Genomic DNA, 14,345 nt, shown 5'->3' with positions numbered 1-14,345 from the left:
TTAAAGCACAAGATGTCTTTTTACTGTAAGGTGTACATTGCTTTACACTGGCCACTAAAGCAATGTGGACTGACTTTTAAAATTTGATTGGAAACAAGTGGTGTAGAGCCAGTTATATGCATCTTTACTCTCTCATATTTAACCTGGTTCTTTCAGTGCTAGCATTGTGGAACTGTAGGTAATGGGTAAAAACTCCATTCCAGAACTCAGTACATAATATAGGCTGACACCTCAGTTGCGAGATTAGGCGAAAGTTCCATCTGCCTGAAAAGTGGATGTAAAAGTACTATGGCACCATTTGAAGAGCAGGGAGTTCTCCTGGTGTCCTGGCTGATGTTTATCCTTGAGCAATACCATCAAAACAATTTGAATATTTATTGCACTTGCTGCTTGTAGGTATCGTGCTGAGCGCAAAATGAGTGCTGCATTTGCTTATCTACATTTCAGAAGTAATTCATTGGCCATGAAGTCCTTTCAAATGTCTAAAGAACATGCAAGGTGCTATACCAATATGTATTTCTCTTCCTACCGCTAACCTTATTTTAATACGTTCCTAATCCAGAGACTCGTTGCAATAGTATTTTCCTTTGTATGGGTACTACAGAAAATCTGCACTAAACCAATAATTATTATCTTGCTCATTGGACGAGTGAAAATTATTGAACTGTTATCTATTTGTCCGCTAGCATTTAGTTTCTCATCTCGAACAATTGAAATCTAAATTTGCATAAACAACTTCTTGATGGCTATTGGATTCTTCCTGAAAATTCACGTTAGACCTTCATGCTTGTACAGATGCATGAAGATTTTGGTATGTGATTTTGTCTGGTGGGATTTTTGGTTTCTTTCTATTTGTATGCAGTTGAAGCTCTGTGTGTGCATCCGAAATGAAAAGCACTTCATTAGATTTTTGCAGAAGTTCACAAGTAACTTTTTCTTATCAGACACTGGGATCCTTTCGAAAATGGGCTTGTCGGGAACTGTCCGTGTCTCCCGTTTCCGAAAATCAGGTAGGGGCTTTTGTTGAAACGATGTCAACACACTCTTTTGAGAGGCGTTCTTTTGTTAAAAACCTGCAAGGACTGCTCTGATGTTAGAACAAATCTTTGACTTTGCGTAATTTTGAACAACTTAGCACAAACTGACAGTGTGACCAGGAAAAGCAGTTTATAGCTCTGACTGTTCAAGTTAAATTCCGATAAATTAAAATGCCAACTTTATCCCAACATTGTTGGGGCCAAGAAATCCAGTCCTTTTCCTTGCCCAATGTTATTCGGGTTGGATGATTAATGTGATGATATAATATTCTTTCTATGGAACAATATGGATTGTCATTTTTCCTTAGTTGAATAGTCCACAAATTGCCTCAACTTAGAACTGAGGAAAGTCACTGACGCCCATTTGGTATGTGAGATTAATTGACTCCAGTGGAGTTCGCACTCATCTTAGCCAGCTCCTAATGTACTCTTGGGTCATTGTATCTGTGTGTACATTTCAGGGCTAATGTCTAAGACATGCAACTTTATTTTTGCAGAATCTGTTGCCAACAGCCACACCTCAGGACGCTCAGCAGTGGTTGCACAGAAATCGATTTTCTCCATACTGCAGGCTCTTCGCAAACTTCTCTGGTACCGTTTGCTTATTAACTTATTTGGATGAAAATATTTAACACAATTACCTGGGATGCTGGAATGGATTGCAGCACATTCCTTTCTTTCTTCAGGACCTAGTTTTATGTTCAGTTGGGTCAGAAGAATTAGGTCTTGTAATGATCCTTGGTGAACTATGTTTAAAGCCTCTAAATGTCCAGTAGCATTAAGTCCTCAACACAGACTCGCGTTCTTGTAATTTCACTTTAAATTGGAAATCTTTAGTGACGTTTCAAAAGTGGCTGTTGTGGGAAATAGACACGTTGCTCAGGGGTGCTGGCCTGAAACTGGAGAGAGCACAGTTGCTGACTCACCTTAGCACCACCTGATGATTTCTGTTAGAAGAGGACCAAGTCTTTGTTGCACGAAGCCACCCAGATTGAAAATACCAGGAGAAGGAAATAGTTAACAGCTTCTCTCTACAAGATTTGCTTTGTAATAGAACCAGGAAAGGGGCAATTGCAAGTTGGGAACAAGCTAAGCTTAATTTGGACTACAGTGTCATGTCTTTGGGGAAAAACAGTGCAGCAGAAGTACATCAGTGAACAAAATTGAAAGATGCAAGGTGAACAGTTGTCAGACCCTGTGGACCAGAAAAATGTGGTGAGAGTTTTCAAAAGATGGCCAAGTCAGCAACACCTTGGTGAGACAATATTTGTATTACTATGTGCAGTGCAGTAATGATTTTTATATTGTCAAAAGGGTATAGGGCACTGGAAAAAGGTGCAAAGAAGACTAACATGGATATCAGAATTCAGGTTACACTGATCATGAGAAAAAGTTGGAATTTTATGCTCTAGATGGCTTATGTTTGAAAAAGATTGGGGTGTTTGATCAAATTTACATTAGAATATGTTTCCACTTGTGGAGGAGTCCAAAACAAGGGTTTATAAATACATACATACAAGATAATTGCTAATGAACCCATTTCAGGGAAGTGGGACCAAATCGTCTTCCAAAACATGGGCTAAATGGCTGCCTTCTGTTTTATGTCCCGTGATGCTATAGAAATGTCTTCAGAGAGTGGGTAAAAAATGGAATACCAAGTGACCTTGTTTTAGCAAATAGCAGTGATATTTAGAGGGAAGCTGTAGAAACGCATGAAGAAAGGAGTAGGTCATGTGAAAAGGGATGAAAGGAAACTTGTGACGTGTAGTTGGGCAGGATAGCCTGCATGTGCTGTACTTTTTGTGTTAAACAATGTAAAATGTTGGCAATGTAACTGAGAAACTGTAGCAAAAACCAAGAGCAAGAATCTGCAATGAACTCATCTGACGACCAACAATCCTGTTTGCTTGGCTGATTTTTGTCTTGCATTTACCTCTGAACCAGAAGGCTCTTGGTTATGTCCTGTTACTTGAGCGTAAGCCTCAGTTGATACTTTTATGGAGCAGTGAGGGACTGTTGCAATGTTTGGGATATCAGAAGAGATGTTGAGACAAGGCCTTTTCTGCCTGTTCAGGTGAATGGTATCACTCCACTTCCATGGTATCGGCAGAAGACAACCGAGTTGTCCGTTTTCTTAGCCAAGACTGTATCCTTAACTAGCACTATCAGAAACATTTTGTTTTGTAGCATCGTGCTGTAGCAAATGTGCGCAAATTAGCTGACATAAATCATTGCACTTCAAAGTACTCAGTTGGCTCTGCTGAAATTGTGATCTAGGCGCAAAGTAAATCCAGTTCTTTGTTCATTTGTGCCAGGAACCTCAAGGTTTCCAGTGCTTTGGCAGAGTTGCCTGGGGTTGAGGAGATGAGCAGCTCAGAAAGTTGCTATCTGGTTGTGAGCCTTTGCACGTGCCACCCAAAGAATCTCTATTTTTTGAAAAAGTTAGTCCCAATGAGCTTGCTCAAGTATTTTGGGTCAGCTTTTACCTTATAAGCACTTGATTCTACATAAACAAGTTGTGGATTCAAGCCCCAATCAAGGACTGCTACTTCAGTGTAGTATGAAAGCATTATATTCTCATGTGCCATCTTTCAGATGAGTATTAAATGATGCCCAGATTTCCAACTCAGGTGGACATAAAAGATTCATTTGAAGAGGAAGATGCCCCCAGTGTCCTGGTTAACACACTCATCAACAAGCACTGCCAAAATCTGGTTGTTTGTTTAATTGTTGTTTTTAATATTCGCTCTGCGCAAACTGGCTGTCGCATTTGCTTGCATAATAATTGCACTTCAATAATACGCCATTGGTTAACCCAAGGATTGTTATAAGGCACAGGTTCATTCTTCATGCCCTCCTCTGAGTCATGTTATGACCTGGCACTTATCTGAGTTGATGGTGATTGTGGTGGGTTTTGAAAAGTCCATTGCATGCGCGTCATGCACCTATTTTTGAAATAAGTTGTGACTGAAATAAATTGAGCAGTTTGGGTCTGTTTTTAGCTGCACTCCCCCATGTGGGTGGGTATCAGTCCTACTCTAGGGCATGAGTGCATAATCTAGATTGGCCTTTTGACCTAATTCTGGATCCTGGCTGCATTTGTAAAGGTGCAATCTTTTGGAACAGATGTCAGGCGAAGGCTGTATCTGCCTATCCAGCTGTGTGTAAAATATACTGTGACACTCGTGGAAGAACAGGCACTTTCCCTGTCTCCTGACCAACATTTTTGCCTTAAACCAACACCACCAAAAGCACATTCTTCAATTCATTTGCTGTGTGACTTTGTGCGCAAGGTGACTGCTGCACTGGCTTCTGTGACAATGTTAACTGCACTTCAGAAGCAACTCTTGGCAGGCTGTGAAGTACTTTGCAACACCCTGAGAATGTAAGGTGTGATATGCATATGAGCATTTTCTATTTTGTTTTTGCCAGTCGGGTCATATGAAATAACTGAAGTCATGTGGGCTTTTATTCTTTAAATGTGTGTAATGTAATTCTGTTTCTGTCCCAGCTTGGAATAGATAATTTGAGTTTTATATTGCAACATTGTAGTCACTCACATGGGCGCTGTCTTGGATGTTCAGCAATGGATCTTGTGATCCTTTTGATTTTGCAGAATTTAGTCATCATTTCACCTTCAGGAGACTAGAGGAATATCTCAGATTTGCTTTCCCCTGAAGTTAGGTTTTTTTAAAGTAAATCCTTTTCTGACCTTCTGCAAGGTTACATGGTGATAGGGTGGCATTTGTTACAACAAGGCTAACTGGTTTGCAATCAATGAACCAGTCATTCGCTGCCTTATCATCTTTTTGGATCTTGTTCAAGGAAATTCAGTAATGTGTTCAGGGCGAGTATAGTCTCAAACTAGTATCTATGTGCACTGAGGAATAGAATTTGTATACTTAGAGGAGAATTTTTAAAGCTGACACTGTTAATTCTGTGGCATAACTATTAAATAATTATTCCACACATTTGGTTAATGTCAGAACTGTTATGGCAGTATCTCACTGCAGTTTCATGGGACCGATAGTTCTGTGCGAATTTCCTCCATTTTGCCACTCCACCAGGAAGTTTTGAACCTCTATTGCCTCCATCCACAGGCGGAGACCTGTTAAAGCTGACTAGGGATGACGTGATCCAAATCTGTGGTCCTGCAGATGGAATCCGACTCTTCAATGCTCTGAAAGGAAGGTAAGTGTGCCTTGCAGCTCAGCTCCAAATATATTGTACCAAGTATTTAAAGGTTAATAGCATTTTGTATTCTCAAACAAATGCAACCTTTGTGTAAAGCTGTGAGTTGAGAGGGTGAGAAGAGACATGGAGAAGAGTAATGTAGGATGTAGAAATTTGCTTGCTGTCTTCCCTATCTGTACAAGGCTTTGGTATGAACTACATCTTCAGCTCTTGAAAAATGACAGCATGGTTGCTGTATGACGATATAAATACCTGGCTACAACAGCCTCAGGTCAGAGAGAACCCTGGGGCTGGCTGGGACTGCCATGTTATTAGATAACACTTAAACTAACATTTTTTCACATTCAGCAACCTACACATGCAACAAGTAAACAGAGTAATGCAAAGATAAAAGCAAAATATGTGAATGCTAGAATCTAAAATAAAATAGGGAATAGGTGGCACGGTAGCACAGTGGTTAGCACTGCAGCTTCACAGCTCCAGGGTCCTGGGTTCAATTCCCGGCTCAGGTCACTGTCTGTGTGGAGTTTGCACATTCTCCTCGTGTCTGTGCGGGTTTCCTCCAGGTACTCCAGTTTCCTCCCACCGTCTAAAGATGTGCGGGTTAGGTTGATTGGCCATGCTAAGAAATTGCTCCTTAGTGTCCAGGGATGTGTAGGTTAGAGGGATTAGTGGGTGTAATATGTAGGGATATGGGGTTAGGGCCTGGGTGGGATTGTGTTCAGTGCAGACTTGATGGGCCGAAGGGCCTCTTTCTGCACTGTAGGGCTCTATGATTCTATGATAAAACAAAAACAGAAAAAGCTGGAAAATCTCAGCAGGTTTGACAGCTTTGGTGGAGGGAGAATAGAGCCAACATTTAGAAAACATCTGATGATCTACCCTCAACTTGCCTCTCATAAGCCTGTCCTCACATTTGAAACTTTCCTTCCCAGGAAACATCCTGGTGAATCTCCTCTGCACCCTCTCCAATGCAATCAGGTCCTTCCCATAGTGTGGCAACCAGAACTGCGCACACTACTCCAGCTGTGGCCTAACCAATATTTTATAAAGTTGTACCAAGACCTTCCTGCTCAGATATTCTGTGCCCCGGCTAATGAAGGCAAGCATTCCGTCTGCTTTCTCCACCATCCTGTCTACCTGTGTTGTCACCTTCAGGAATCTATAGGTTTGTTCACTCAGGTCCCTTTATTCCTCAGTACCCCCTGAGGGACCTGCCGTTCATTGTGTATATCCTACCCTTATCAGGCCTCCCTAAATGCACCATCTCTTATCAGGATTCAATTCCATCTGCTGCTGCTGTGCCCAATTTACCAGCTGATCAATACCAGTCTGTAACCTCAGACTATCCTCCTCACTATCAACAACAATTTTCATGTCATCTGCAACAAACTTACTAATTGTACCTTCTACATTCACATCCAAATCATTAATGTCTATAACAAACAGCAAGGATCCCAGCACCGATCCCTGTGGTACACTGCTTGTCACAGGCTTCCAATCACACAAGCAGCCCTCCACCATCACCCTTTGCCTCCTATTAACAAGCCAATTTTGGATCCAATTTTCTAACTTGCCTTGGATTCCGTGGGCTTGAACCTTCTGGACCAGCCTTCCATGTGGGACCTTGTCAAAGGCCTTACTGAAGTTCATATGCACCGCATCAACTGTATTACTCTCATCAATATATTTAGTTACCGTGATGACCCCCACGTGGCCCATGGGGAATCATTGATTCATTTTCCTGAGGGGATCATTGGGTATGATTTCCCCTGGTAACAAGGTAATTGCTTGTCCAGCTGGAACTCATTACTGTAACATTTTATAAGGAGGGGGTTGGTTTAGCTCAGTTGGCTGGACAGCTGGTTAGTGATGCGGAGTCATCGCAGAAGGCGGCCATTTGGCCTATTGAGTCTACACCGACCACAATCCCATCCGGGGCCTATCCCCACAAAGCCGTGCATTTACCCTGGCTAGTCTCCCTGACACCGAAGAGCAATTTAGCATGGTCCACCTAACCTGTACATCTTTGGACTGTGGGAGGAAACCCATGCAGACTCCACACGCAATGACCCAAGCCGGGGAATTAAACACAGGTCTCTGGTGCTGAGGCAGCAGTACTAGCCACTGTGCCACCCACAGTGCTGTGGAGTGATGCCAGCTACGTGGGTTCAAATCCTGTACTGGCAGACGTTCATATATCAAGTGTCTGAACTGGTCAGTCACCACCAGTTAGCTCTCTCCCTCAAAGGGGAGGGCAGCCTATGGTCACCTGGGACTACGGCAACTTTACGTTTTTATAAGGCGGACCCAAGACTGGGCCTGCAGAACTACAGTCCCAGACAGGGACTAGTGTATGTACACCATGGTTGTGGCTTTACTTTACATTCTATGAATAAATTATGTTCCTTTCCAATCGGGTTTCCTGAGTTATTGCAGTTACCTTTTCAAAAAACTCAGTTAAATTAGTTAGGATCTCTCTCTAACAAATCCTTGCTGACTATCCCTTATCAATCAACTGTTAATTAATCCTGTCCCTTAGAATTATTTTCCAATAATTTCCCTGCTACTGATGTTAGACTAAATGGTCTATAATTACCTATCTTATCCCTGCTGCCCTTTTCAAATAAAGGTTCCACGTTAACTATCCTCCAGTCATCTGACACTTACCTGTGGCCAGTGAAGATTTAAATATCTCCATCAGGGACCCTGCAATCTACTCTCTTGTCTCCTACAGCAGCCTGGGATACATCTTATCAGACCCTGGGGATTTATGCACCTTTATGCCCTCTGAAACACCTAATGCCTCCTCCTCATTAATCTTGGCTTGCTCTAGAATTTCACCATCCCAGCTGAAATCTCCAGCTACAATGTCGCTCTCTGGATACAGATGAAAAATATTCATTAAGACCTTGCCCACATCTGGCTCCACACACAGATTGCCTCTTTGGTCTCTAATGGGCCCCACTCTTTCCCTGCTCATCCTCTTGCTCTTAATATACTTATAAAATGCCTTAGGGTTCCATCTCTCTGTCACAAGAAGACTGGAAGATTATCACTCATGTCTCTAATTCCCACTGTCTCTTCCTTCAGTATCCTTAGATGGATCTCATCTGATCCTGGTTCTTTATCATTTTTTAAGATGGCCTTTCTACCACCACCTCCTCCATTGTAAGTTCTTTGATCACATCAGTTGCTTCCTCTCTGTCCTCAGCCTGTGTAGTATTGTCTTTATTTGTAAAGACAGATATAAAATACCTGTGTAATATCTCTGCTGTTTTACCTGCCTCCCTTTTTTTTAATCCTTAATCAGCCCTACTCTTTCCTTTATCACCCTTTTATTATTTATATGCTTATAAACGATCTTGGGATTCCCTTTGATGTTAACTGCCAGTCTCTTTTCATGCTCTCTCCTTGCTTTCCTTAATTTTTTTCACTGTTCCTCTGGTCCTTCTACATTCAGCCTGATTCTCCTTTGTATTTTTTACCTGACATCTATCACATGCGTACTTCTTTCTTTTCACCGTCACTTCTCTCTCATCATTGAGGGCGTTCTGAATTTATTTGTCCTGCTTTTTCCCTTGAAGGGAATATATCTTGACGTTACCTGCAATATGTTTTCTTTGAAGATAGCCACTATCTTTTCTGCCAATATGTAACAACACTAGACTCAAATCCTTTCTCATCCCATCAAAGTTGTTTTTTTTTTCCCCAATTAGTTATCCCTGCTCTGGATTGTACTTGTTCTTTTCCAAGGCCAACTTCATAAGAACATAAGAAATAGGAGCAGGAGTAGGCCATCTAGCCCTTCGAGCCTGCCCTGCCATTCAATAAGATCATGGCTGATCTGTCGTGGCTCAGTTCCACATTCCTGCCCTCTCCCCATAACCCTTAATCCCCTTGCTTATCAAAAACCCATCCACCCGCGTCTTAAAAATATTTAGCGAGGTAGCCTCCACCACTTCAACGGGCAGAGAATTCCAGAGATTCACCACCCTTTGAGTGAAGAAGTTCCTCCTCAACTCCGTTCTAAACTGCCCCCCCCCTTATCTTGAGGCTGTGCCCCCTAGTCCTACTGTCCTTTCTGAGCGGGAAGAGTCTCTCCACCTCTATCCTATCCATTCCATTCATCATCTTATACGTCTCAATGAGATCTCCCCTCATTCTTCTAAACTCTAACGAGTACAAGCCTAGTTTATTCAGCCTCTCCTCATAGCTCAACCCCCTCAACTCCGGCATCAGCCTAGTAAACCTCCTCTGCACTCCCTCCAAGGCCAAAATATCCTTGCGTAAGTGCGGCGACCAAAACTGCACACAGTACTCCAGCTGCGGCCTCACCAATGCCCTATGCAGCCACAGCAAGACCTCCCTACTTTTATATTCAATCCCCCTCGCTATGAAGGCCAGCATCCCATTCGCCTTCCTGACCACCTGTTGCACCTGCAAGCTGGGTTTTTGCGACTCATGCACAAGGACCCCGAGGTCCCTCTGCACTGTCGCCTGCTGCAGTTTTTCGCCACCTAAGAAATAGTCCTTCCTACCATTATTCCTACCGAAGTGGACCACCTCGCACTTGCCAACATTAAATTCCATTTGCCAGTTCCTGGCCCATTCGCCCAGCCTATCTAGATCCTTCTGCAGACTCGCCACACCCTCCGCGCAATTTGCCATTCCCCCAATCTTTATAATACAATGGTCGCAGTTGCCTAAATGCTCTCCACTGATACTTGATCCACTCCAGAACCAGGTCCAACAGTGTCTGCCCTCTCGTTAGATCAGTAACATACTCCTGCAGAAAATGATCTTGAACATGTTCTAGAAACTCTCACCCCTCTTGTCCCTTTGCAGTATTCCTATCCCAGTTGACGTTTGGATAATTGAAGGCCCCTATTATAGTTACTCTATAATTCTTCCACCTTTGTAACTTCTTTGCAAATTTGTTTCTCTACATCCCTTCCACTAGTTGGTGGTCTGTACACTACACCGAGCATTATTATTGGGGGTGACATGATGGCACAGTTGGCAGCACTGCTGTCTCACAGCACCAGGGACTTGGGTTCGATTCCAGCCTCGGGTCACTGTCTGTGTGGAGTTTGCACATTCTCCCTGTGTCTGCTTGGGTTTCCTCTGAGTGTTCTGATTTTCTCCCACAGTCCAAAGATGTGCTGGTTAGTGGATTGGCCATGGTAAATACTCCCTTAGTGTCAGAGAGATTAGCAGGATATATACATGGAGTTACAGGGACGGGACGTGGCTTGGTTGGTGCAGGCCCGAATGGTGGTCTCCGGCACTGTAGGGATTCTATAATTGCATCTTTTTTCATTCCTTCCTCTAGCCAGAGAGATTCCATCCTTGACCCCTCTGGAACATCCCCACTCTCCAGTACTGTAATGCCATTTGTAGTTAATACTGCTGCTTGCTCTCTCCCAGCCCCAATTTCCTTTCCTGGCTCTCCTAAACCCTTGTGCCTAGGAGCATTTAATGCCCAGGTCTGTCCTCCTTTAAGCCAGGCCTCTGTTGTAGCAGTAATATCATAATTCCATTTGGTAACCTGTGCCTATAGTTCAACAGTCTTATTGATCACACTCTATGCATTCACATACAGGCACATTAACCTAGATTAAGGCTTTTTTACTTGCTCCCTCACACTGACTCATCTAATGACTTACTATTGCCTACTTAATTTTATGGAACTCTCCCAGTGTTCTATTTATTCTCTGACATATCCTCCTTCTCAGTTAATACCTACTTCCCACTGCCAGGTTTTCCCCTCTCCTCTCTGAATTTCCCCTCGAGTTTCCATCCCCCGGTAACCTAATTTTAAATCCTCCCCAATAGCTCCAGCAAACTTCCCCACGAGGGCATTCGTCCCAGTCTTGTTAAGGTGTAACCTATCCTTCTGTACAGTTCCCACCTGCCTCAGAATTGGTCTTAATGTCTCGGAAATCTAAAGCCTTCCCCCGTTCCATTTCTCCAGCATTTTCCTATTCTTCTGCTCCTCGGCACATGGCACTCACTGGGAGTAATCCTGAGATTACTGTTGTTGATGCCTGCTTTTTAATTCCCTTCCCATCTCCCTAAAATTTGCTTTCAGGACCTTATCCATTTTTCTATGGTTGTCATTGATCACAATGTGGACCACAACCTCTGGCTGTTCCCCTCCAAAAGAATGTGCTGCAGCTACTTTGACGTCCTTGACCCTGGCACCAGGAAGGCAATATGCTATCTTGGAGTTGCCTACAGCTGCAGAAGCACCTGTCTGCTCCTCGAGCTATGGATTCCCCAACAACTATGGCACTTCCACTGTTCTTCCTCCTTGCCTGAGCAACTGAAGCACTCATGGTGACACAAACTTGACCCTTGTTACGGTCCTCTGAGGAACCATCTTGCTCACCGTTATCCAAAATGGAAAAGCGATTTGAGAGCAAAATGGCCACCTGCCTGTTTCTCTCTCAATTATTCCTTTTCTGCCTGTGTATGACTTAGTGGCATGACCACCTCTATAAACCTGCTATCCACATAATGCTCAACATTGTGGAGGCACCTGAGTGAATCCAACCACCGCTTGAGTTCCAAAACCTGGAGTTGCAGTTTCTCCAACTGATGACACTCCTGCAGATATAGTCATCAGGGCATTCTACAGGACCCAGTTACACTGACAAAATTTAAAGTTTATAGAAATTGTTTACTATAGGTTGCTATAATAACCCACCCAGCACACTCAAATCATCTTCCTCCCCTCGAGGCCAGCGGTCCTCTCCCCACCCTGCCCCAGGGCTGAGGTCAGTAGTCTGCTGGAGAATCCAGAACAGGGTACGTTTTAGTTTGATTTTCAGGAGTGATGCCAGGAATTACTCCTTGTACGCAAAGGGTAGTTGAAATCTGGAGCTCTTTCTCTACTTCCACATTACTGCTTCATCCATCAAAAATCTATTGAGATTGAAGGTCTTTATTTCAAAACTAAGATTCATAGCTTCTGTTGGTTGGTGCATAAGAGTGGGAACCATGATGGGCCAAAGGTGTTAAGATGCAGATCAGCCATGATCTAATTGAATAGTGGAACTAACTTGAAACTGTGTGGCCTAATCCTGTTCCTATTGTAGTAATATTCACTTCTGATTTGGTTTGGATCTTGTGGTAAGTAATTTAGGAATCAGTGTGCTGAATTGAACGAACACAACGCAAAGCTTTTCATGTTTTCTATTGTGAACTTTTTATTATTAGTTCACATCATTCATTTTTCCCTTGTGCATTCAGGATGGTGAGACCGAGGCTAACCATTTATGTTTGTCAGGAGTTGCAGCAAGTTCGAGAGCAGCAACAGCAGAAACATGAAAATGGTGATTCTGTCAGTAGTTCTTTTTATGGTAAGTAAATCCATGTCCTTCACTGAAATTGGTTTCATTTGCTGTGCTGTCTTATCCAGCAGTTTGTTAGAAATGAGAAGAATTCATCCTTTTACCTTAACGTGCATGTACGATATGTATGATTATACACTAAGAAGCTGTAGAAAAGATCGCAAAATTTGCAAAACGCCAAATGTTATTCCCTGACATCTTAAAATTTACTGCTGCCATTTCATAAGTCACCAGTTAGGGGAAAGGAGAATTGATTGCTGTTGTTTACCTTGCCCTTGCTCTTTCACTCACTTGCCCTGCCTCTCGCTGGCGTACCCTGTTTCTGACTGGCAGTGACCCATATTATAATCCAGGTGTGTTATGAAGTCAGCCCAGACCATCCGTTTTGCGTGTTGATTTTGGCACAAGTGAGCATACGATGTTCGCTCCAGACTCCAGGTATGATTCAAGTGACCTTGTGATTCGAGGAGCTTTTATCAAACAAAGTTTATTTAAGAACACGGTTAACATATCAGAAAAATCAGCAATAATGTTTACCAATTTCAAAAACCCAACTTTAACATTATATAAATCATAACAGCCATGTTTACTGTTCCAAGCTAAACATCCACAAACATACACCCCATTCTGGCTTTGCACAGAAAGCAAATATGCTGACGTGATACTAGACCATGCAGTTTTCCAACCCCTGCTGAGGATTATTCCTTTGAGCGTTGAATTGAAAACATTAAGGCCTTCTCAGTCCTGGAACTTTTTGCCCACCTTGAGAGACACAGCGATACTGCGTGCCTATAGCTTCTCATTGCATCTCACAGACAGCAGAATTCCCAACACCAGAGAGAGACAAAAAAAAACACTTTTTAGCCTGCAGTCCAAACAGCTTCTGCCAAACTGAAACTAAAACCTTTGGATTTCTCCTATGGGGGAGAAGAAACTGTCCCAAGGTACCACCTGACCTATCATTCTTCACCCAACAATCCTAAAAGGGTGATAAAACTCCAGGACACGACATTAGGCCCGGATTAAGAATAAACAAGATGTCCATTATATTGCTTCAGCAACAATTAAAGAACACCGGCTCAGACAGTTTGGCAATAATACAAAAATAACCAGGCCTGCTGAAAAAACCTGCAGAGAAACATGATTAAAATACATTTCTAAAAGGCACAGTATTGTCATACCTAGAACACAATTCTTGAGTATTTCAGCTTTTTCTTGACGCTGTAAAAGATTCCATGTCAGCCATCTCAAACTGTTAGTGTGGGTAAACCCAACAACACAATCTAAAAGCTGACTGAGAGACTGAAGGTGGCAGAGGCAGGGCAGTTAGTACCACGTGAGGCCAATGTTGTTGCTCCCCTACCCAGTCTCTCAGAGGTGGTGATTTGCTGGCATTAGACAAGGCATGTTCTATTAATTTGACACACCACAAACACCAAGCGCTTGTGTTTAAAGCGAATGTATTGTTGTTTCACTTGGCAACAGTCTTGATCATGGGTGAGAATATTGTGTGTTAATGATGCAGTTCAGAATTAAGCACAGTTTTGGGCTGACACTCCAGTACAACATAGGAGTTTGCAACATTGCTGTGGTAATGTTGTTCCAATAAACTGAGGCCCCGTCTGCCTTTGCAAGCGGATGCTCAATATCCTATGACACTGATCTAAGATCTGCAAGTTCTCTCCACGCCATTGCCGACTTTCCTTTGTTTATCCGGACTAGTAGTCCAGAGGTCCAGGCTAATGCTGTAGGAACA

At 42.9% G+C, this 14,345-nt stretch overlaps 1 protein-coding gene across 1 annotated transcript in view; it reads left to right on the top strand.

Annotated features, from left to right (window-relative positions):
- Positions 1-14,345, top strand: part of tfcp2 (transcription factor CP2) — a 105,557-nt gene that overhangs the window by 77,315 nt on the left and 13,897 nt on the right. Inside the window, exons 10-13 of the mRNA XM_080183469.1 lie at positions 945-1,010; positions 1,535-1,628; positions 5,138-5,228; positions 12,489-12,598. Of these exons, the coding sequence (XP_080039595.1) occupies positions 945-1,010; positions 1,535-1,628; positions 5,138-5,228; positions 12,489-12,598 (361 nt within the window). The remainder of the gene's footprint in view (positions 1-944; positions 1,011-1,534; positions 1,629-5,137; positions 5,229-12,488; positions 12,599-14,345) is intronic.

This window comes from Carcharhinus amblyrhynchos, unplaced genomic scaffold (assembly GCF_965287045.1).
Source record: "Carcharhinus amblyrhynchos unplaced genomic scaffold, sCarAmb.v2.hapA chromosome_295, whole genome shotgun sequence".
Lineage (NCBI taxonomy): Eukaryota > Metazoa > Chordata > Chondrichthyes > Carcharhiniformes > Carcharhinidae > Carcharhinus > Carcharhinus amblyrhynchos.
The sequence above is the reverse complement of the archived record's forward strand: the minus strand, read 5'-3'. Positions and strand labels throughout refer to the sequence as shown.